The 22,255-nt window shown below is 43.5% G+C and overlaps 1 protein-coding gene across 2 annotated transcripts in view; it reads right to left on the bottom strand.

Annotated features, from left to right (window-relative positions):
• LDB2 (LIM domain binding 2) overlaps window positions 1–22,255 on the bottom strand; it is a 1,197,779-nt gene that overhangs the window by 107,947 nt on the left and 1,067,577 nt on the right. Inside the window, exons 7-8 of one of the 2 annotated variants that reach the window (XM_086964513.1) lie at window positions 15,721–15,869; window positions 12,123–12,197 (exon numbers count right to left, since the gene is read on the bottom strand). In XM_086964513.1, coding sequence (XP_086820639.1) covers window positions 12,123–12,197; window positions 15,721–15,869 — 224 coding nt within the window. The remainder of the gene's footprint in view (window positions 1–12,122; window positions 12,198–15,720; window positions 15,870–22,255) is intronic. The other variant, XM_086964515.1, reaches the window with a different exon arrangement.

Below are 22,255 nucleotides of genomic sequence, written 5' to 3'. Positions count from 1 at the left end.
AACCTATTAATTCATGGGTTGGGTTACAGAATACAAATGCATTCAGTAGAACTTGGTGTGCAAGTTGTACCCACCAAATTGCAAATCATTATGTGATGCCATTTTGCAATTTCTGAATAGGAATCTTAGTACATCAAGTGCCTAGGTGTGCACTAATCATTAACATAGACACAGATGTGCCATAGCATATTCACAACCACTAGGCAAATTAATTAAATCGAACGCCAAGTAAGGTCAATCGATGTAACTTTTAAGAACTCTAGCTGGCAAAAGACCTTGTGCCTAGAAGTCTGACCTAAGAACATGAATGTTGCAGAGGTGAAGAGTGGGACTTAGCCACAACACAGTATTTCCCATTCTGAGCTTTTTGCTGCACTAAAAGTGGATTCAGCAGGACCTCAGGTAAAAATACACAGCCTCTTGGAACTCTCTCTGGGTACAAGTTTAAGCCTTGCCCTGCTTGAGTATTTTGAGAAACAAAAAAGGTGACTAAGTCTGAAGGTAAATCCTTGGACTGAGTGAATCAACAAATGCATTCCAGCAGAGAAGTGACCTAGTCGAATGCAATGTTCTGGTATGTCCTACACAGAGTTTTGGTGCCAATCTATTACCTTCAGAAGGAGCTTGAAGGCAACATATCTGCCTGTGGTGGACCTTAGCTGACCTCAGCTATGGACCTTGCCATGCTCGAAGACTTTAAGATCCAAAAAGTAACTAAGTGTCAATGTAAAACATTTACCAGATCAATCCACTTGGTGTATTCGAACTTCTCTCCTTTGGTCACACACTGAAATCACTCCTATGTCCTTGCCAATTCTAACTGAAATTTTACATTTATGTTCTACTTTTTGAACATTTCTATATTTTTTTGATTTTTTCAATTCTTTCTCTATTTTGCTGCATTGGTTGTGGATTTGTATTTTGTTGTTTTCTGTTAAGGTTGTTATTACTGCTTAAACGTAATATACATTTCTCTGGGTAACAAATTGTAGCCTGTTACAGTAGCTACCATGATTGGGGAAGAGGTTTTCATAGAACAAAGTTCTTAGCCTCATCAGATTGTGTTTAGGTTGCCAGGGATACCCTGCTCTCAGATTAATAGTGCAATTACTGGCAGTTATCATCAACGATGCCTTCACCTACAATTGGCTCTCAATGTAAAGTGTGAACAGCCCTGCTGGCGCTGTAATTTTTATTAGTTACTCTATGTTTTAAACTGATTTGTACATATCTTAAATTGTGCCTTTTTAATATTGTGTCACTCGGGGGGCTCTCGGCACTTTGACAGCCGTAGCGGGGAAATTGAGGAATTGTACCGTTACCTAGGGGCTTTCTTGGGCTATTGTCCTTTGCTGCTTTTTGCATTTGGAACCGACCCCGGTCCGCCGCGGCTGTTGTGCCGTTTGTGCGGAGGGCGGTTGACGCTACTCTGCACTCAAACCCTACTTCCGGCAGGACGCGGTCTAGTCATCCGCCGGAAGGAAGGTATTTAGGCAAGCTTCACCGGACGCGCAGAGGACTGTGAACAGCCCTGCTGGCGCTGTAATTTTTATTAGTTACTCTATGTTTTAAACAGATTTCTACATATCTTAAATTGTGCCTTTTTAATATTGTGTCACTCCGGGGGCTCTCAGAACTTTGACAGCAGTAGCGGGGAAATTGAGGAATTTTACCGTTACCTGGGGGCTTTCTTGGGCTATTGTCCTTTGCTGTTTTTTGCATTTGGAAACGACCCCGGTCCGCCGCGGCTGTTGTGCCGTTTGTGCGGAGGGCGGTTGACGCTACTCTGCACTCAAACTCTACTTCCGGCAGGACACGGTCTAGTCGTCCGCCGGAAGGAAGGTATTTAGCCACCTATGCACCGGACGCGCAGCGGACGCGCCGAAGGCAAGCCCGTCTGTGCCCGTCCGCGCCTGGCCCGCGCCGAGCGCACATGTTGCTGCCAGTTTTCAGCAAAGCAGGCTTTTGTATTCCAGGAGCGAACTTCTTGCTTTAAATCAGCCAAAAGAGGGTTGTGAGGTATGTTCTCTCAATGCTCTTGGTAGATGTGGAGGCTGTGGCTTTGCCTTTTTTCCAGCGCAGATACGAGCTATGCAGGTAGTCGAGGATCTGAGCTTTTAATGCATGGAGGGCTCGTCAACGCCCGTTCTTTGGGGAAGCATAGATATGAAATAGCCCAAGTTATCGAAAATATGGGCCTGGATATGCTTTTCATAACAGAAACTTGGGCGGACATGGCTTCTGACCCCGATTTCATTACAGCCTCCCCAGTTGGTTATAGTTTTGTTAAGATGGATAGGCCTTGAGGTAGGAGAGGAGGAGGAGTAGCAATCATATTTAAAAACTGTTATACTGTCACGGTTCATCCGGTTCAGCTTTCTGGCTGTGAAGCGTTACACTGCACCGCCAAACTTAGTGCCAACCTTTCATTTAAAGGCCTTTTGGTGCACCGTCCGCCTGGAGCTAAAGCTGCATTTTTGAATATTTTTATTTATTTATTTATTTATTCAAACTTATATTGCGCGCAGCTACCCTCAATGGGTTTCCCAGCGCCAGAGATATATAAAAGAAAGAAAACAAGCATAAGGCCCAAAAACGGAACAAACAGTGCAGGGAAATTAATTGAACAAAAGGGTCTTCAGTTTTTTACGAAAAAGGAGAAGATCAGTCTCGGCTTTCAAAGCCGGCGGAAGAGCATTACACATCTTTGGGCCAAGATAAGAAAACGAGCGGCCGCCCATTTTGGCCAGTTTAATTCTGGGAACAAAGAAATCGCCACTAGTGGAAGATCTTAAAGTCCGACCAGGCTTATAGACTTGGACAAGGTTCTGCAGGTATTTAGGGGCAGAACCCTGCCTGATTTTAAAGAGGAGGCATAAGGTCTTAAATTTTACACGGTTCGGGACTTTAAGCCAATGAAGGTCACGCAAAGCCTCAACTGCGGAGGATCTCCGGGGTACATTGCACAATAAACGAGCTGACGAGTTTTGCACCACTTGAAGCTTATTTATAGTGGCCTTATCGGCCCCAAGATAGAGCACATTCCCATAGTCAATGCGAGAAATCACAAGAGCCTGGACGACAGTTCTCCGAGTAGAGCAAGGCAGCATCCATAGGATCTTCTGCAACCATCTTAAGGTGGAAAAACAGATTGCAGCGACCTTTGTTACCTGCTGTCTCATAGAAAGCCTATCGTCTACGAGGAAACCTAGGTTGCGGGCGACGGGGCTGGATTCGGCAGAGGACCCATATCACTGGGCCAATGCCGAGGGCCCCACAGATCTTTATTCTTGAATAAACTTGATGAACTTCTTGAATCAGTGTTAGTTAACAAGGAATTCACCATTTTGGGTGATTTTAATTTCTATCTAGACGATCATAAAAACAAAGATACTGCGGTGCTCTTCGATACTCTGGGTGCCGCAGGGTTGGCTCAACTGATTGAGGTCCTACTCATGAACTAGGGCACACGCTGGATGGGATTTTCTCCTCTTGTCATGGAGTTAAAGTTGATGAAGGGTTTCCACTTTCCTGGTCTGATCATTCACTCATTAGCTTCACACTTCCCATAAATATTGGTCAACAGGACCACATACCCATGCCTCAGGCAGCCCCTTGTAGAGCCTGGAGTAAAGTGGACAAAACCGCCCTTCGAACCAAACTGGCTTGTTCCCTCCCCTTAAGTTCAGCCAATGTGGACAACGCAGTTAATAACTATAATAACTGGTTATCCAACGCCATTAGTATAGCGGTTCCTATTAAGTACATTTCCAGCAACCAGGCAGCGCCATCCGCTCCCTGGTTCTCGGATCTCCTTCGTAAGGAGAAACAGAAGTGCCGCCGTTTGGAACGGCGTTGGTGTCTGAACTAGCATGACTTTGATAAACAGAGTTATAAGACTTCACTCAGGTCCCACAAAGCACTAATAATTGCAAAGAAAAGTAAATACTTCAAAGCTCAGATCGACGCAGCAAAATACTCCTCTAAAGAGTTATTTACAGTTATAAACAAACTAACAATTCCTAAGGTCCTGAATAAACTGGGCAGTCAACAATTTGTGGATGACCTGGCGTCCAATTTTAAAACTAAAGTATTGGACATTGTCCGTAACTTTAAAGATGGCCTAAGTGCTCAGCGGGATTTTAATATGCAGACGATAGTTGCCGACAGAAGCAGATTCTTAGAGTTATCTCCTGTGTCTATTGACACAGTGAGCCGTTACATTCTGGCCTCTAAATCGGGCTCTCCCTCGGATCCCTGCCCGCCAGGTTTTTTGATAGAGCTGGCAGACCTGGTGAGTCCTGTGTTGACAGACATCTTTAACAAGATGTTTTCCTCAGGAAGTTTTCCCACTATTTGGAAGGAGACCTCCGTCCTCCCGCTTCTCAAAAAACCCTCTTTAGAGGCTTCCATGACAACAAATTATCGCCCTATTTCACGCCTCCCTCTTCCAGCTAAAATTGTTGACAAGATTATGAACGTCCAACTGACCCAGTTCATCGATGACAATGGGCTGTTGGACCACTCTCAGTTTGGTCACCGAGACAGCTCTTATTAAGGTGACCGAAGAAATTAGAGCAGTCATTGATGGCGGCGGCACAGCGGCATTAATTCTACTTGACTTTTCCGCCGCGTTTGACACCGTTGATCATACTCTCCTGACTCGCCGATTAAAAACTCTTGGTGTGGATGGCATGGCGCTGATCTTGCTGGCCTCCTTGTTGCAGGAGAGGAGATCAACGGTGTCACTTGATGGGTTTAATTCAGAGCCCTATGTGCTGCCTTGTGGGGTCCCGCAGGGTAGTTCATTGAGCCCCCTACTGTTCAACGTCTATGTCACTGACCTTGCATCACTTGTCAGGGACTACGGCTTCTCATTAACATCATATACAGATGACTCGCAGATTGTGGTTGCAGCTCATAAGAAACCGAGCTCCCCTGCAGTGCAGTTTTATAACTACATGGCCGCCATTAACATCTGGATGAGCAGTCAATGCCTTAAATTAAATCTGAGAAGACGGAGGTGTTGATTTTTGGCAACTTACAACCCTCCTGGAGCAAGCATCAACTGCCTTGTGCGTGTTGCGACAAAAGCGAATTTTAAACGTAGGAATTGTGGAATTGTTTTAAAATTGACATCTGTAACATTAGAAATTTAAAGTGCACACACTCGCACATACACGCCGATATCACCTGTGGCATTAGCTTTCTAAGCGCTCGCTTCCCCGTGATTGTGTTACGGGGAGGGAGGACACCACTTCCGGTCTCGCTGAGCGGTTAGCGCTCTAGCGGCCAGGGCTGACGGGGCTATTTAGGCTGAGCATTTCTTTTCCGTGCTGCGGCAGGGGGACAGTGGCAGTGTTTCCCGGACCCGCTGGCTCGCCTGGGATTATCAGCCTGCATCATCTGCCTTGTGCGTGTTGCGACAAAAGCGAATTTTAAACGTAGGAATTGTGGAATTGTTTTAAAATTGACATCTGCAACATTAGAAATTTAAAGTGCACACACTCGCACATACACGCCGATATCACCTGTGGCATTAGCTTTCTAAGCGCTCGCTTCCCCGTGATTGTGTTACGGGGAGGGAGGACACCACTTCCGGTCTCGCTGAGCGGTTAGCGCTCTAGCGGCCAGGGCTGACGGGGCTATTTAGGCTGAGCATTTCTTTTCCGCGCTGCGGCAGGGGGACAGTGGCAGTGTTTCCCGGACCCGCTGGCTCGCCTGGGATTATCAGCCTGCATCATCTGCCTTGTGCGTGTTGCGACAAAAGCGAATTTTAAACGTAGGAATTGTGGAATTGTTTTAAAATTGACATCTGTAACATTAGAAATTTAAAGTGCACACACTCGCACATACACGCCGATATCACCTGTGGCATTAGCTTTCTAAGCGCTCGCTTCCCCGTGATTGTGTTACGGGGAGGGAGGACACCACTTCTGGTCTCGCTGAGCGGTTAGCGCTCTAGCGGCCAGGGCTGACGGGGCTATTTAGGCTGAGCATTTCTTTTCCGCGCTGCGGCAGGGGGACAGTGGCAGTGTTTCCCGGACCCGCTGGCTCGCCTGGGATTATCAGCCTGCATCGTCTGCCTTGTGCGTGTTGCGACAAAAGCGAATTTTAAACGTAGGAATTGTGGAATTGTTTTAAAATTGACATCTGTAACATTAGAAATTTAAAGTGCACACACTCGCACATACACGCCGATATCACCTGTGGCATTAGCTTTCTAAGCGCTCGCTTCCCCGTGATTGTGTTTCGGGGAGGGAGGACACCACTTCCGGTCTCGCTGAGCGGTTAGCGCTCTAGCGGCCAGGGCTGATGGGGCTATTTAGCCCTCGCCCCCTCCTGAGCGTGCAGCGATCGCGCGCAGGAGAGCCGAAGACAACGCCGAAGACTAGCCAAAGAGTGGCCCGTCTGCGCCCGTCCGCGACAGGACCGGGCCAGGGGCCACCCACCCTGCTCCTACTTCCCTCCATTCCTCCTCTGACATGGCCACTCCCAAAGACTCTTATATCAGGTACTCTTCACAATTCTTACGAACTCTCCGCCCCCAGGGTCGCCACCGATGTGCTGATAGTGGCTGGCCCTGTCCAGAAGGGCCCTTTTCCTGCTGTCATTGTGGCTTCCAAGCCACTTTCAAAACTATAATAACTGGGTCTCCACTAACCCCCAAGCCAGTAACGAAAGGCTGGAAAAGCTTCCTACTAAATGTTCGATCACTCCCGCGTCATTGTACCGAAATATGGGATACTATCCTTAGCCTCAAACCGGAAATATGCTTCCTAACGGAAACTTGGTTAAAGCCTCATACCATCCCAACTGTCACGGTAGGAATTCCTTCAGGATACAAAATCCTGAGACAAGACCGCCCAATAAAAACAGGCGGCGGCACCGCCATAATATATAAAGACAGTCTCCGTATCACAATATTAGAACAAGCCTACTTCCTTCCATGGAGATAATGATCTATAAAATAAACACTGGAAATAAGCAACAATGGAAGGGTGCCTTAGTCTACCGACCTCCTGGCCCCGACACCAGCTTTTCACTAACTCTAACTGAAGCACTTGCTCCACATATGAAAGCCAGAGAACATTTTATTTTACTTGGAGACTTTAATTTCCCCGCTGACATACCAGAGGACCCTGACACCAAGCTTCTCCTAGCAGACCTTGCCCTCTTAGGTTTACACCTGCGGAACAGTGGTCCTAACCACAGGGGCGGCCATACTCTAGATCTGATTTTTTCCAATGACCCGTCTATACACTGCCATCCCCCTAGATCTGTACACTGGTCTGACCATAGCATGCTGGAATTTTCCATCATGCAGCTAATTAAACCCTCCGACCCTTCTGCTACTCTGAGTACCAAACGTAGATCATGGCACAAGATCACTCCAGAGGCATTCGCAGAAACCTGGAACATACCGACTCTCTCTGACTCTGACAACACTGAGTCGGCCCTTGCTAAACTCAACATTACCCTCCTTGATACCATTAACCTCCTAGCCCCTCAAAATAATAAAAAGGAAACTTGGTACACTGAAGCGTTAAAAATAGAAAAACAAAAGTGCAGAAAACTAGAAAAACTATGGAGGAAGAATCACTCCAGTGAAAGCAAGGAGCTCTATCAACAAGCTGTCTCCTCCTACTACAAAAACATAAAAAAGGCAAGGAAAACCAGCCTTCAATCCCAAATAGATGAAGCAAACAACTCGACCAGAGAATTATATAAAATCCTGAGAAGCTTTACCAACCCCACAGCATGCGAAAGCCCTGACACCTTTTCTCAGGAGTTGTGTAACAAGATCTCACAATTCTTTGAAGACAAAATCGACACCATCTATAATAAAATACTGGCCAAACACCCCAATACCATAGAGACTCCTATCGCCTTCTGCTCACAAACTAATACTGAGACCTTCACTGACATCCCAGAAATCTCCGAGGATGACATAAAATCCTTATTAAACAAAATAAAAACAGGGTCTCCCCTTGATCTTCTCCCCCCTAGAGTGATGAACACTCTGAGCACAGCTCTCTGCCCCGTCATCCAAAAAGTTTTGAACCTCTCCTATAGAGAAGGTAAACTCCCTCAGCAATGGAAAGAGGCAGTTGTGAATCCCATACGGAAAAACTCCACCTCCCCTTGGACAGAGCTCTCCAACCTCCGTCCTATCTCTCTGCTGCCCCTCCTGAGTAAACTGGCCGAGAAGCATGTCAACACCCACCTGTCCAGTTTCATAGAGGCGACAGGGGGCCTGGACCACTCACAATCTGGGTTCAGGCCCAACTACAGCACCGAATCTGCTCTCCTCTCCGTGACCGATAACATCAAGATGTCACAGGATAGAGGAGGCTCAATGATTCTGGTGCTGTTAGACCTGTCGGCCGCCTTTGATACTGTGTCCCATAAGATCCTCGTGAGCCGTCTAAAGGGAGTGGGCATTGGAGGACAAGCACTCTCTTGGTTGGAGAGTTTTCTGTCCGGGCGCTCACAATCCGTCAGCCTGGGACCCTATCGTTCCTCCTCAAGGGTGCTCACGAAGGGGGTGCCACAGGGCTCATGCCTAAGCCCCACATTGTTCAATGTGTACGTGGCCCCCCTTGCTGAGATTGTGAGGAAATACGGATTCACCCCGGTGTCTTACGCTGACGACACCCAACTCCTCTACCCTTTCCATTCCCTTAACTCCAATGTTAGGGAAAATTTTGCTGAAGGCATGAGGGCTATCTCCAATTGGATGGCTTCCAACCGTCTCCAATGCAACGTTGGAAAGACGGAAGTAATGCTCTTTGGAAAAGCATCTATACTATGGTCCCCTGACTGGTGGCCCCTAGATCTGGGACCAGTACCCACCCCAAAACTAACAGTAAAGAATCTGGGGGTGAAGTTAGACCAAAATTTGACCCTGAAGGAACATGTGAATGCAGTCGCTGGGGCATGCTTCCACACTCTGTTAAGACGAGTCTTCCCATACTTACCAGACAATTACAGAAAGACCCTTGTGCAGACCATGGTGATAAGTAGAATTGACTACTGTAACGGGCTCCTGATACAAGCCAACGAGGATGCCATAAACCGCTTACAGGTAGTCCAAAATACAGCGGCAAGACTGATTTTGAATGCCCCCCCAGAACTCCCTCCAAGCCTCTGTTGAGAGAACTTCATTGGCTGCCCATACGACAACGCATCAAATTTAAAATCTGTTGCACTGTCCACAAATGCTTGTTCGGGAAAGCCCCCAACTATCTGACCCAAAAGCTACCCCTTTACAAACCAGACAGATCGCTACGGTCAAGCAATCAACTGCTGATTAAAACTCCCCTTGTAAAAAAAACCAGACAAGGTGGCCGAGCTTTCTCTCTGATAGGGCCTACCCTATGGAAGAACTTACCCTTCTGCATCAGGCAAATCTCTAACCACTCCGCCTTCAGGAAAAAATTAAAAACCAATCTGTTCTTGGAAGAATAACTGAACCATCAGCCCAAAACCCACAGCTCATTGTAACAACCCCCCCTTTGCCATCTTGCGAGCAAAAGCGCGGAGATACCCCGTACGGGGTCGATTCTTGCGCTATACAAGAAATTAATTAAATAAATAAATAAACAAAGCTCTGGTGGCCTGTGGAAATGGGCCTCTCGCCCGTCCCTACAGCAAAGACAAAAAACCTGGGTATTCTGATAGACAATAGGCTCACGTTTATTCCTCAAACAAATGCCATCGTGTCTGCTTCTCACTTCCTGATAAAAAAAAATCAGGAAGGTACTTCCCTATATTCCGGAGGAAACCAGGAAAGTGGTCACCTCTTCCCTGATACAGTCCAAGTTGGACTATTGCAACGGTTTGTATTTGAATGCCCAAACACAGTGCCTGAGAAAACCTCAGGCTGTCCAAAACTCGGCGGCCCGTTTACTGCTGAGTTTACCCCGGCACAACTCTATCTCAGAAGAGATTCGGAAGCTTCATTGGCTTCCAGTGACCCAGCGTATCAAATTGAAAGCACTCTGTGTGGCCTTTAAAGCTTTGACATAGAAGGGTCCTCTGTTCATGAGGGAGCTTTTTGCTTGGTACCAGCCAGTTAGATCTCTCCGTTCCTCAGGGGCAAAACTTCTTGCAGTGCCAAAGATTCAAACTTTGCACTGGGGAGGACAGAGTTTCCAACATGGCACTTCTAAGTTGTGGAACCTGCTGCCACCAGAAATTAGGAAGGCTAGCTCTCTTATGGGTTTTAGAAAAAACCTGAAAACCTGGTTGTTTCAGTGAGGGGTCTGGCGGAGTGTCTGTTCATGGTTCTAGCGCCGAGACACCATTTTGGTATTCGTGCGCTTTATAAATTTCATTATCATTATCATTATCATCATTATCATTATCAGCAAGATCAGGCCTAATTTGTTGTACCTCGCCCGTGTCAGTAAAATAAGGAGAAAGAATGATTAAAAACTGGTATTATCAAAAAAACAGCAATCAACATAAACAGAAAATGCTAGTGTAGGAGCGTTGGTGGCCGATTAGGTCGATCGGATAATACACATCACATCACACCAGCACCATGTTTGAAGTTATACCTCAAAATGAGACCTACAAATGCAAAACCGTCACCCAACGCTTCAAATACCCAGCAGTGGAAAGGGAGAGAAATGCAGATTGGTAGGGGCACTAAGGGCCAGATGTAGGAGCCCTAATACCGGTCGGTAACGGCCGAATTCGGCCGTTACCGACCGGTATTAGGGTTCCCAGATGTAGGGGGCCTATATTTTACCGATTCTGTAAAGTTACCGAATCGGTAAATTTACAGAATCGGTAAAATACCGAATCGGTATATTTACCGAATCGGAAAAACCATATGTAGGTGGCACTCCTAAGAGTGCCACAGGCCCTTAAAAATCGGTATTTTACCACCCAATCCTATTGGGTGGTAAAATACCGAATTCAGGTGTGCATGCACATCTGTGCATGCACACCTGTGCACTGTGACACACAGACATGCCCTTAGGGCATGTCTGTGTGCCACATTGCACACAAGTCCAGAATTGGGGTGCTAGAGGGTGTCAAAGTGACACCCCCTGCACCCTTGCAGGATTCGGTATTTACAGATTCTGTAAATACCGAATCTGTATTTCACATTGATTCCTATGGGTTTCAAGGCCCATAGGAATCAATGGGAAATACAGAATCGGTATTTACAGAATCTGTTAATACCGACTCTGACAGATTCGGTAATTTTTTACCTACATCTGCCTCCTTCCAATTTACCGACTTTTAAATACCGAATCGGTATGATTCAGTATTTAAAAGTCGGTAAATCGGATTTACCTACATCTGGCCCTAGGTGAGAGAAAAATAACCAACATTTTTAAGAAAATTCAGAACAGAGGGAGACAGCTTATGTGTGTGTTTTTGTCTGTGTGCATGTAAACATTCCTGGTGAAATCTGACAGTCACCTCGCCATACCCGACTGATAGCACCAGCAACTAACTATTTATAAAGAACTACATTTATTGGGGGAGTTTAACAACCCAAACACCTCCTCCCCCCCGAAGCTACACCCCTGGCCAGGAGCACAAAATGCCATTTTAGGAATGCTGGGGGCAGAACAGGTCTGTCTCAATAATATATTAATATAGGCATATACAAATTGTACTAGTAAGGCATTTCCTATTAATTGTTAGGACTAATAGTCTTTGAATAATTCAAAAACACAACTCACACAATATTTATACTACACATATCTAATAGTATTTTCATGTTAGGATTACAAAATGAATCAATTTTCACTGTACATATCATGCATAGTTAGAAAAAAGCAGTTTATGAGCGTGTATATCAACGGACAATTCTTGTTCAGTACAATAAGTTTACAGTTTTACAAAACAGAGGTTCAATGGCCTTTGACAGCTCTCTGTAACTATCTGAACCTCTTTGTTAACAGTCTCCAAACCTGTCCGTATTCCATGATAATCTCCCCGCAGTCTCATCACTATACGAGAAAAACATGTTCCTCATAGTATATGTCTTGGTTTGACTTATAATAGCAGTAAGACTTTCCTCAGAGGGCATTATTATGGAATGCGGGCTGGTTTGGCATAACAGGCCCATGGCTTCGCCTCGGCCCATTACTTACCAAACCGGTCCGTATTGCACGAGAATTCCTTCTGAGCCGTGTCTTATTGCTTAAGCTTTTTTTTGTGGTGAGGCACTGAAAATAAAGAAGGGTTAGTTTAAACAGTGCAGTACAAATGCAAAATTGAACAATTCATTTCTTGGTTTTTAAAATATGTTAAGAATTAGCGAGTCTGTAGTGGTGGGGGAGCGCACCAAAATACTAAATAAATAATGACATATCTATATCATTCAATAAATCACAAATGCATTTTACCTTTGAAAGAAAGCCACATACTCATATCCATTATGGAGAACGACAATAGTTCAGTTTCATTATAGCTCGTAAATACATGGGGGCTTATTTACAATCCCCTTGCGCCACTGGTGCATCACTTTTAACCCCTTGCCCGCAGCCAGAATTCGGCTCCTGTGCGGCACATTCCGATCGCGGGCATGGTCATGACGGCCAGGAGCCGTCATCAGCACACGAGCATTGTGTGCCATGACGGCTCCCAGCCGTCATCAGCATGGAAGGGGTTAATATGGGGAAAAGTGACACACCAGCGGCGCAAGGGCTTGCAAATATGCCCCAGAGGGACTTGTGTATGGCATTTTGGAGTAGGGCAGCGCAGCAAAGCACCTTGTTGCACTGCCCTTTGCCAAAGTGAAAGGGCAGGAATGCTCCATATGTAAGAAATCCGGGGCATTCTTGTCCTTTCTGCCTGCCCCTGTGCCCGTTGCATGCAGGATTGCTTTTTATAGGAATGGCACCTTCCTGCACAAAAACAACCCACAAGATGTTTTCCTCTTTCGATCTGTGCTGCAAAATGCAGTACACAGTGAAAGAGGAGAAAACAAGGAGAAATAAACATATTTCTCCTAGGTACGCCTCACCACAGGAGGCCCACAGATTTCGCGTTTCCCCAGGTTTACATCACTTTGTAAATCTGAGGCAGTGTCAAATTCCATGGATGTTTAGTGGGAAAACCAACTGCAACACCCATGGAACGCCTCTCAGGCCAAGAGTAAAGTGAAGACCCGATTTGAGCTGCGTCGTCTTACGCATTATTTGTGAGGCCATTCAAAGCCATGCAGGGTGGCGTTGTGAGGCTTCGTAAATCTTTACGTCACATGCGCCACGCATGTACCACTTTATTTGGTGAAAAAGTGATGCAGGGCTCTCATAAATAAGCTCCTGAGTGGTTTATGTGCATGTTTAATAGATTGCTAACTGTGGCTTAACTATCAATAGTCAGACAGGTGTAGTGACACCAGGGCCAGACATTTGAGGGACTTTTGCATCTCACTTTCAGTTGTTTTGTTTAATGCTAACCTGGGGATTTGGGCTCATTGTTCTTGCTTTATTTAGGGTCAGTGGCAGCCTCGCTACATTTAATGTCTGTTATTTCTTTAAGGTGCTGGGTCATTATGTTTATTTTAAAACCATCCCTAAAAATAATAAAATTAAATTAAATATCTATCGAACTAGTGACAGTGATGATATTCAAATTTGAAGGACCCTAGGTACAAGTAAAATGTTTCTCAATATGAACTATCTGAGTTTAGAAATTAATTATTTTTCCAAGGCACTGTATATAAAATATTATGCTTGTTGGTGTCTATTGCTGTAGTATTGCTCAGACAATAGAATTTAGTACATAATGTATTTAGTAAAAAAGAGTAAAATATCACGAATCACTGATCGTGAATAGTAAAATCAACAAAACCACCAAACAACCTTAAGTATAAAAGAAAGGTGTCGTAATACGTGAAAACAGTTGTGGTGTTGTGATAATGTGTACTTTATTTTACAGTAACACCATATCACTTACAAGCATTTTACACTACTGAGATGTTATGAGGGAGCAGTGTGACTTATTTGTTACATAAAGGACGTGCACATAGCCTTCTCTTCATGTAGTCGATCTCCAGACATTTAAGAACAACTGGTTGAAAACAATGTAAGGGGTGGGGCTGGTGTCAGAGGGAGAGGCTGGACAGAGACTCCTCCCTGCAGCAGCACCGTATTCAAAATATTCTAGGAAGGGGATTAAAGTAAATTACACATGTCTTTATTTCTTTGGGGAAAAGTATTTGCAGAACGAAAATAGTATTTTAGATTGGATCACATTTTTAAATCAGACATTGTTTTTGCTATTTTGAAACAGAAGCTAGAAGAACAGATACATTTTTTATGCTGTGGGATGTAAGCAGCAGTGGCAGGAGAGTGGGTATGATTGTCTTGATGTAGCATGAGCCCCTAGAAATGTCTTGGAGATAGCCGGAAACCAGCTCACATTTTGGTTGCCTACAGGAATTAAATTCCTTTGTGTTAAGTAGCTCATAATTTATCATTAACAATCATGAACCCTTGAACAACTTCATAGCCAAAAGTACATAAAGGTGGCCCTTTTAGAGCACGAGAAATGTTAGCCCTTAATTGTTCTAGTGCTTAGTTTGTAAAACAGCATGTTTTGCTCAGGAGCCCACAGCTGGGGCTGCAAATGCCATGGTTGCTGAATACTAAGGCCGCTCAATTTTGATTCTTCTTCCTCCACCAAAAACATCATGTCTATCTAATTTTTGGAGGTTTGTTTTTATCCCTGCTTTCATCATTTTGACTGTATAAACCTCTTATTTCTCCCTTTTTTTTTATTCCTGTCTCTTGCTCTGGGGTGAAAAATAAGTTGAGTTCCCAAATAGGAGCACTGGAGCCCACTATCGGCAACGGGAGCACAAAATAAGCCCTGAGATTTCCGCATACGTTACATAAAATGAAACTTCTCGCATAATTAAAGGCAGTGATGGAATACCCTTATTAGTTAGCTGTGGGACTGCCTCGTCTGTCATAACAATACCACTACCACCATGCCCAAAGATTACAAAACTGCACAGGTTACACTCCAACTTCGATCTGACTCGAGCCGCCAACGTTAGGAGGACAGAAGGACAATTCTGCTTGGTTTGAAATTAACCATGCGGTCCTACTGTGCCAGTGGGCACTCAATCCGCCAGTTGGGGGAGATGATTGAGTTTTCAGTGTGCACGTTGAAAAATTACATAAATCTTCATGAAAACCGATCTTGTTCTCTTTTCTGGATCAGGATCAGGATCAGGATACCGCTATTGAGGACTACTTGGGTGGATCTGATCATCTAACCCTTTCTTCAGTTATCGCGAGTTAATCAAAGTAAGATCAGTGAGTAAAAGATGTATCTCACTTATTTGCAAAGAAAGTACACACAACAATCTCTCAGATAGGAGTGATTTCAGGTAGCATGCATTTTATTTGACCTCATACATTAATGTCCTTATCATTCTTCTGAATTTAAGATATTTGGCTATCAGTCTGGCTGAATACTTAGTATGAACACAAAACCTGTTCTCACACTAAGTCTATCTTAAAAAGCTGCGTAGTTCCTCATACCCAACAAATTACACTTCTTGATCCTAGAAAATTTTTAGAGGATTTTGAATGAGGTGACTTCATATGATTGATTGTTCCAACTCTGCCCCATTAGTTTGCCAAAGTAGGATAGGATGCGTTCAGATATTGCCCTTTTCACACATCAGAAAAAAAGAGTAGAATATTAATATCAAATAAAATTGAGACTTACAGGTATCTGACTTGATAGGTTCAGACTTGCAACTAGAGACTTTTTCTTGCTACTGGTATTTGCGTTGTTCCCGGCACTGCTGTTCGATGTACTGCTTGTTGAGTTTTTCCTTTTTCTCCTTTTGGTTGTTGTTTGTCGTGTGGGTTCTGCTGTTAAGGTAATAATAGTAGAAAAGACATAACATTAAATCTAGTTTAAAGAATTGACACTAAACTATAATGTGAAATTGATTTCACTAGATTGGCCCGCTGACTTTTATTTGCTGAAAGCAATATAGCCATTTACTGGAGGCAAAAGTAATCTTTCACTCCTCCTCTACATTACATGCATGTTACTTACTCAAAGATGGTAAAAAAACAAATGTCCCTCTTCCATTTTTATGCTTTAGTCCATGCTTAAGTGCAGCCACAAGTTCTCAATGCGATGATTGGAGCTCCCCTCAGTACCTCTTGGAGGGCGGCCAAACTATTGCGATAAAGGCCACGTGATAAACCCACGCTCTATTAACCACACGCACAACAAATGGAGTAACCTCTCCCTCTGAATCTAGAAAGTAACTTAGGGTCTTAGAGGAATGATATGAGTCTCTGCAATGCTAAAATGACAATAAAGTTCAACAGTACAGACCAAACCAGGCAGCACAATAGTTGGATTTTAACTTGCACTTTGCTTCATTCATAGCATTGTCTGCTATTTATTATAGTTTACTTTGACTAGGAGTTGTACAAGAGTGAGAATGGTCCCATGCACCATGAGAGAAGGAGGCTACCAATCTCTGTGAAACAGATACATTCCTTGACACATGAGCTATCAGTCAATAATAAAGCCTAGAGGGCTCGGAGGCTGTGTCGTAAGGTGTTGCCATGGTCTTTACTGGCTTTGCTTTTTCTTTCTTTTTTTATTTGTATTTGTTGGGAGCACACTACAAATTCACTGCCTGTATATCAGTGGTCCCCCAAGTGTAGCTTGTAAGCAAATTGTTGATCGAGCAGCCTAAAAGGTTACTTGACAGCCTAAAAGGTTACTTGACATATAACACAGATACAATGGTATTTTTGTCAAGGTTACACTGTGCATGTATCTATTGTCTTTTCAAGGAGAGAATTATAGAGACTTCCTTACAGCCTTCAGATGTGTGGCTTCTTTCCTATTGCCTGTTCTCAAGTACATTCTCAGACAGAAGTATACATATACCAGGACCATGGATTTGAGGCACTGAGACTAGATCCTTTTTAATGGTGGGTCGGCTGCGAGTTTTGCTCACCAGAGTGAAGAAAAAGAGAATGAATTGGCAACGGGGGCTTCAAGTGGCTACAAACAGCTGGGGAGACAAGATTTCAGAGACAAATATCTCTTTTCCACCAGCTATCTTGCTCTTGTTTCCCCAATATTGCTCTCTTTCGCCAGTGCGAATGCCCTCTCTTTTCAAGGCAGACCAAGCAGTGGAATGTAAGTTTGACCCCAACAATAACCCTTTATTCTAGAATTGGAAATGAAAGTAAACTGCTAGCATTGTAAAGGCTTGCAATTGAACGAACTGGAGAATTATGGAAATAGCAAAGTAATACCTAGGACATTTTAGAAAAAAGCAACATATAGTATCAGGATTTTACAGAAAACTGCAAAATGTGCTAAACGGAGAATCAGCTTTAATTTGTCAATATGGAACACATGCGGGCCCCTAAGTATGACATTAGAATAGTCAAGCTTTGAGTTGATTAAAGACTTTTTAGTGTTAGATTCAAATGTATGAGATAGAATAGAATTTTGTTATACCACTATCCTTGCATACAAGTTATAATCCAATCTTTCCAAAGACAGCAGCAAGGCCAAACAGCTGCTGTGGGTCCAGAAGATGTATTGGCAATCAAGAGCTCATCGAGGGAGGCAATGTCTTTCATTCCCTTTTTTAGCGCATGAAGCCATCCTCTGCCCACTTGATTTAATGAAGGAGAAAAGTGTGCTGATAAAAATGTTGAACAGGAGTGGTGTATGTGGGGCGCCCTATGGACCGAGCTTAACTCTCGGTGTTCGTCTGGACAAAAGGGAGGTAAACCATTTAATTGCTGCATTTGGCATCAACCTAAACCTATACATTGACAGGCTGTGCATCCAGACACTGATAAATCAAGTAGGACTAGTTAGGAAAGATCACTTTCATCAGCTGCTATCAGTGCCCCACCAAGCAGAGTAATAAGAGCATTCTCAGTTCTGTGATTTAAGGTGAATCCCAATTGCTAAGGGTTTAGTAACCAGTGGTGATCCACAAAGCCTTGTAGCTGGGAAGTTACCACTTTCTTCAGAATTTCCGATAGCAATACAAGCCCTACAATAGGATGATAGTTATGCACGTTTTAAGGATGCAGAGAAGACTGTTTTTATCAAGGTTGTTATTACAGACTTTTACAAATTAGTTGGTAATGGTCCAGTTAATTGTGAATGTTGATCAGTTTGGTTATACAGCGAGTGATAGTTGAGTCCATTGTCTTGGCAGCATGGCCAACCTCATGAAATGTTGTATTCCTGACAGGTTGCCTTTAATGTTCGTAACAGGGACTCAAACTTACCGACTCCAGTGGTCTTAAAGTGGAAGGGGAAGAGCACTCTGTTAAATTATTACCAGCTGAGTCCCCACTTTTCACTTTCTTAGGCTCATTAATCAATTGTAGATTCATATCTGCTTGAATACCTATAGAATATCTTGATTATTATAGCAGAATAAAAGAGGCAACATTTTCTTTGGAGTATGTTGGACCTGCCCATAGACGTTCAGTATGGTACCAGTTGTGGCAGCTCTTTGGGCCTTTTAAATGGTCCCTCAATTCTGCATTTTGAATAAAGTACTTGCTCTTTCATCTCTAACCAAAGCTGAGAGTTTATCCTATCTTTATGATTTATTTGTATACTCTTTCGAAAACTAGTCTCTAGGTGGCAACAGGTTTATGGCTAATTTGAAATTAAAAATAACAAAGGAGGGAGGATAGAGGTTTCAAGAGAATAGAATCTACCTCCTGACAGACTTTAAATAAACAAATACACATATTTAACTTTCCCTACCACTCTCACCAATTCACCTTACACATAGTCATTTCACCAATAAAGTGCTCCAGCGTAGTCGTAGGTCGTAGCACGCCACGCCCCGTAGAGGGACGGGAAGACCCCTATGATGAAGCATGACACTATGGGATTCATAGTGTGTGAGGGGTATCTTAAAACCACATAGTGCTTTTCTCTAAAACATCTTTTAGAGACACGCCTCTGTCACTTATCACAAAAAGAATTAAAAAATTAAAAAATAAGACACACAGGATAGAATCCCATTGTTTATTTATAATTTGAAATTGAACCAAGATGGCAATGGTTTCCTGATCTTTTAGGCGATATTTCTGCATATTTCAGACATAACTTTGGAAAAATCATAAAAAATAAATGAACTGCAACCAGGAGAATACAATTCTAAATAGTGTATTGAAGCTCATCTTCCATTGCATTAGATGCAATCTTTTTAAAGATATGTGACGTTAAAATAAAATAAATAACGATCTGACCACCAAGGTGTGGATTCTTTATTTGACACTGGTAGGTATCTAAAAATTTGATCTAAACAGTGACCTTTCAGATGTGAAATCTAATAGTTTAATGTCATGAGCATCAAGCTTTTCTTCCAATATTGTAGCATGTAGATGGAAGGAATGTATATGTAAACATTACAATTCAATTTTGCTTTACAATTGTGTATATTTTTATTTACAATTCTATTTTCACAGTTCTATTTTTTTTGTATTTTTCTCTTTGTGTTTCATCATTCTACTATATGTACTTGGTATATCCTTGAAAAAGTGGTATTGTTAAAAACCCAAAGCATGTTAGCGGTTGGCTTTTTTTGCAAATATATTAAGAACAAATAAAGATACACCCAAAAGAAGAATTAATCATTTGTGAAAAGAATAGCTACACATTTGTGGATATATTTTTTGTCCATAAACTTAAACTAGTTTTGTACTCATGAGTGCTTCCTAAACTAATTTGTTATGCATACATTAAAAACTTCTGAATTTCTAATTATTGTATTAAATTCACAGTACTTTTTAATTTCAGTATAATTGTTGTTGTATAAGCTTTATTTTAACAGCTAGTGTCATAAAAGCTATCAAAATATGTTATAATAGATATACAAGATAAACATTCATAGAGCAACATAATAAAAATAATATATACAAGCAATCCATCTAGGTGCACAGCTGCACCCTCAATGAGAGGTGCAGTTACCGGATCAGCAATTTAAAAAAAAATATTAATACACATCTATCAAAAAAAACATACATTTGATACAATAAACATAAAGGGAAGAAGCAGTATAAGAATTCTCAGTAAAATCCCCAGTAATAGGCTCAGATTGCGATCCCCAGAAGACCTAGATATAAATTTCAGCCCTCCTTTGGGTAACAGCGCAAAAAGGTTAAAGACAGAAAGTGCACGTGTATAACATGTATGTTTAAAACTTAAATAACCAGCCTTTGAGCCCTTCAGCAATTATATGTCAGCTACATTCAGTTGAGTGTCATTCCTGTCAGGGTCTTCCGTCTAATAAGCCATGCATGACTAAGGAACTTTGCCACAAAGCACACAAAAAAGAGGTCTGGGATCTGACCTAAGGATGTGCAGGGCGACCCGATAGTTCTGTGTGCTCTGTTGCCGGCAAATCAGTTTAAGCCACTTGGCCCCTGGGGTGTTATATCCTGTGCAAGCAAACATGACATGGGCAACATGTTCTATTGGGGTCCTGCAGCATGGGCAATCCTTTGGTGTTTGATTGAGTGGGTGCCATTTTGTGGTTGTCTTGCAGACAGGAAGCGCGCAGAGCCTAAAGTGGATGTATAACATCCTGTCCTGAGGGATCTGAATTACATCTAAACAGTGCTCTAGGTATCTGGTCTGTTTATGGAGGTACAATTCTGCTGTTTATTTATTTATTTATTTTATAAACTTATATGGCGCAAAACAGCTACCCAAAAAGGGTTTCCCGGCGCCTAGAACACAGCACGGTAGATGGAGTATACGGCAGAGGTCGTTCAGGTTATTGGTCGAACAACCACAACCTGTTAATCTGCCCACATTTGGTTTGCAGGTTTCTTGATGTGCAACCCATTCCCAATAAAGAAGATGAGCTCTTCTCTACTTGGCATTCCGGCCTATCACAATGCCTATCCCAGAGCAGTCATCATTTTCCTACATTGGTGATCTAACCAATTTTACTGCTGGTGTCTATCCATATAACCTCAGTAAGGGCATAAGCGTAAGGAAGGGCGTAATGCGAGCCCAAAAAAGCAGGAGAGACAACCATGCTATGTTGCCAATCGACTGCCTGCCCATATCAAGCATTAGAGGGGTAAGGGGAATGTTTTGAGGCAACATCACTAAGTTTCTCAAAAACGTATGTTCGGAACCGCAAAGATCATGAACCTTATCAAATCACCATAGCTCTGCTCCGTACAGTGCTGTGCTGACTGCTTTAGCGTTGTAAACCTGGAGTGCTGGAAATACTGATCTACTGTGTGAGGAATGATGTTCCTCTCCCAGTACTCCCGCTACTCGCTTGTGCCCCATCAGCATCTTTGCTAGGTAGGGCTTCCATGACATTTTGTCAGAGAGCCGGACACCAAGATAGTCAAAAGGGCCAACTCTTTCCAAGGATGTTCCATCCAGCAAAGGGTTGCCTTTATAGGACTTATGGGGATTGAAGGCCATGAATGTAGTCTTTGAGGTGTTAATAACCAGCCCCCGGTTGTCACAGAAGAGTTGGAACCTATTGAGTAGTCTCTGCAGCCCTACTGGGGTCTTAGACACCAGTAGGATATCATCTGCAAACAAGAGGGCCAGTACCTTATCACCCGCCAGGGTTGGTGAATCTGCTGGGTCTTCTTGCAGAAAGCTGACCACCCCATTCATGTGGAAAGAGAATAGGATGGGAGCCAAAACACAACCCTGTCGGACTCCCCTATTGACAGGAATTCACTCTGTCAGTTGTCCTTGAGCAGCCCATCTGACCTGCAAAAGACACAGAATTGATGGACGGAACACAGAACAAATCAAAAGATTCACCCCTAGTCAAGAGATATGGGTTAAATCCATCATTCTTTTACTCACCATGCCACCCCAGTTTAATTAATTAATTAATTGTGGGTTTGTAATGCGCTAGAATCGACTCCCGAAGGAGTATCTCTGCACAGTAGACGGCTGAGGAACCTGTCCTGGCTTTCCCTGTGAGATGGTCCCTACTGGGTATCTCCAAGGTGAAACCAGGCATCCCCGGCGTATGTGGGGGGCCGTTGTGGAGATGAGGCAAGCAAATGCCCAGAGTTGCCGAGTGTGATCCATGGTTAGAGTAGGCACCGAGGTGGGAATTATCGAGTCTGCTGACCCTGGTCCATGACCCTGCCGGGAATTGAACCCTGGTCCCGGGCCGTCCTCTGCTCTCGGGTCTGCCGCCTCTAACCAGTGAGCCACACCACTAGACCTGGCCATTTGCAAATCA

This window comes from Lissotriton vulgaris, chromosome 3_2 (genome assembly GCF_964263255.1).
Source record: "Lissotriton vulgaris chromosome 3_2, aLisVul1.2, whole genome shotgun sequence".
NCBI classification, from domain to species: Eukaryota; Metazoa; Chordata; class Amphibia; order Caudata; family Salamandridae; genus Lissotriton; species Lissotriton vulgaris.
Note: the sequence above shows the minus strand (reverse complement) of the source record. Positions and strands in the feature narration are given on the sequence as shown.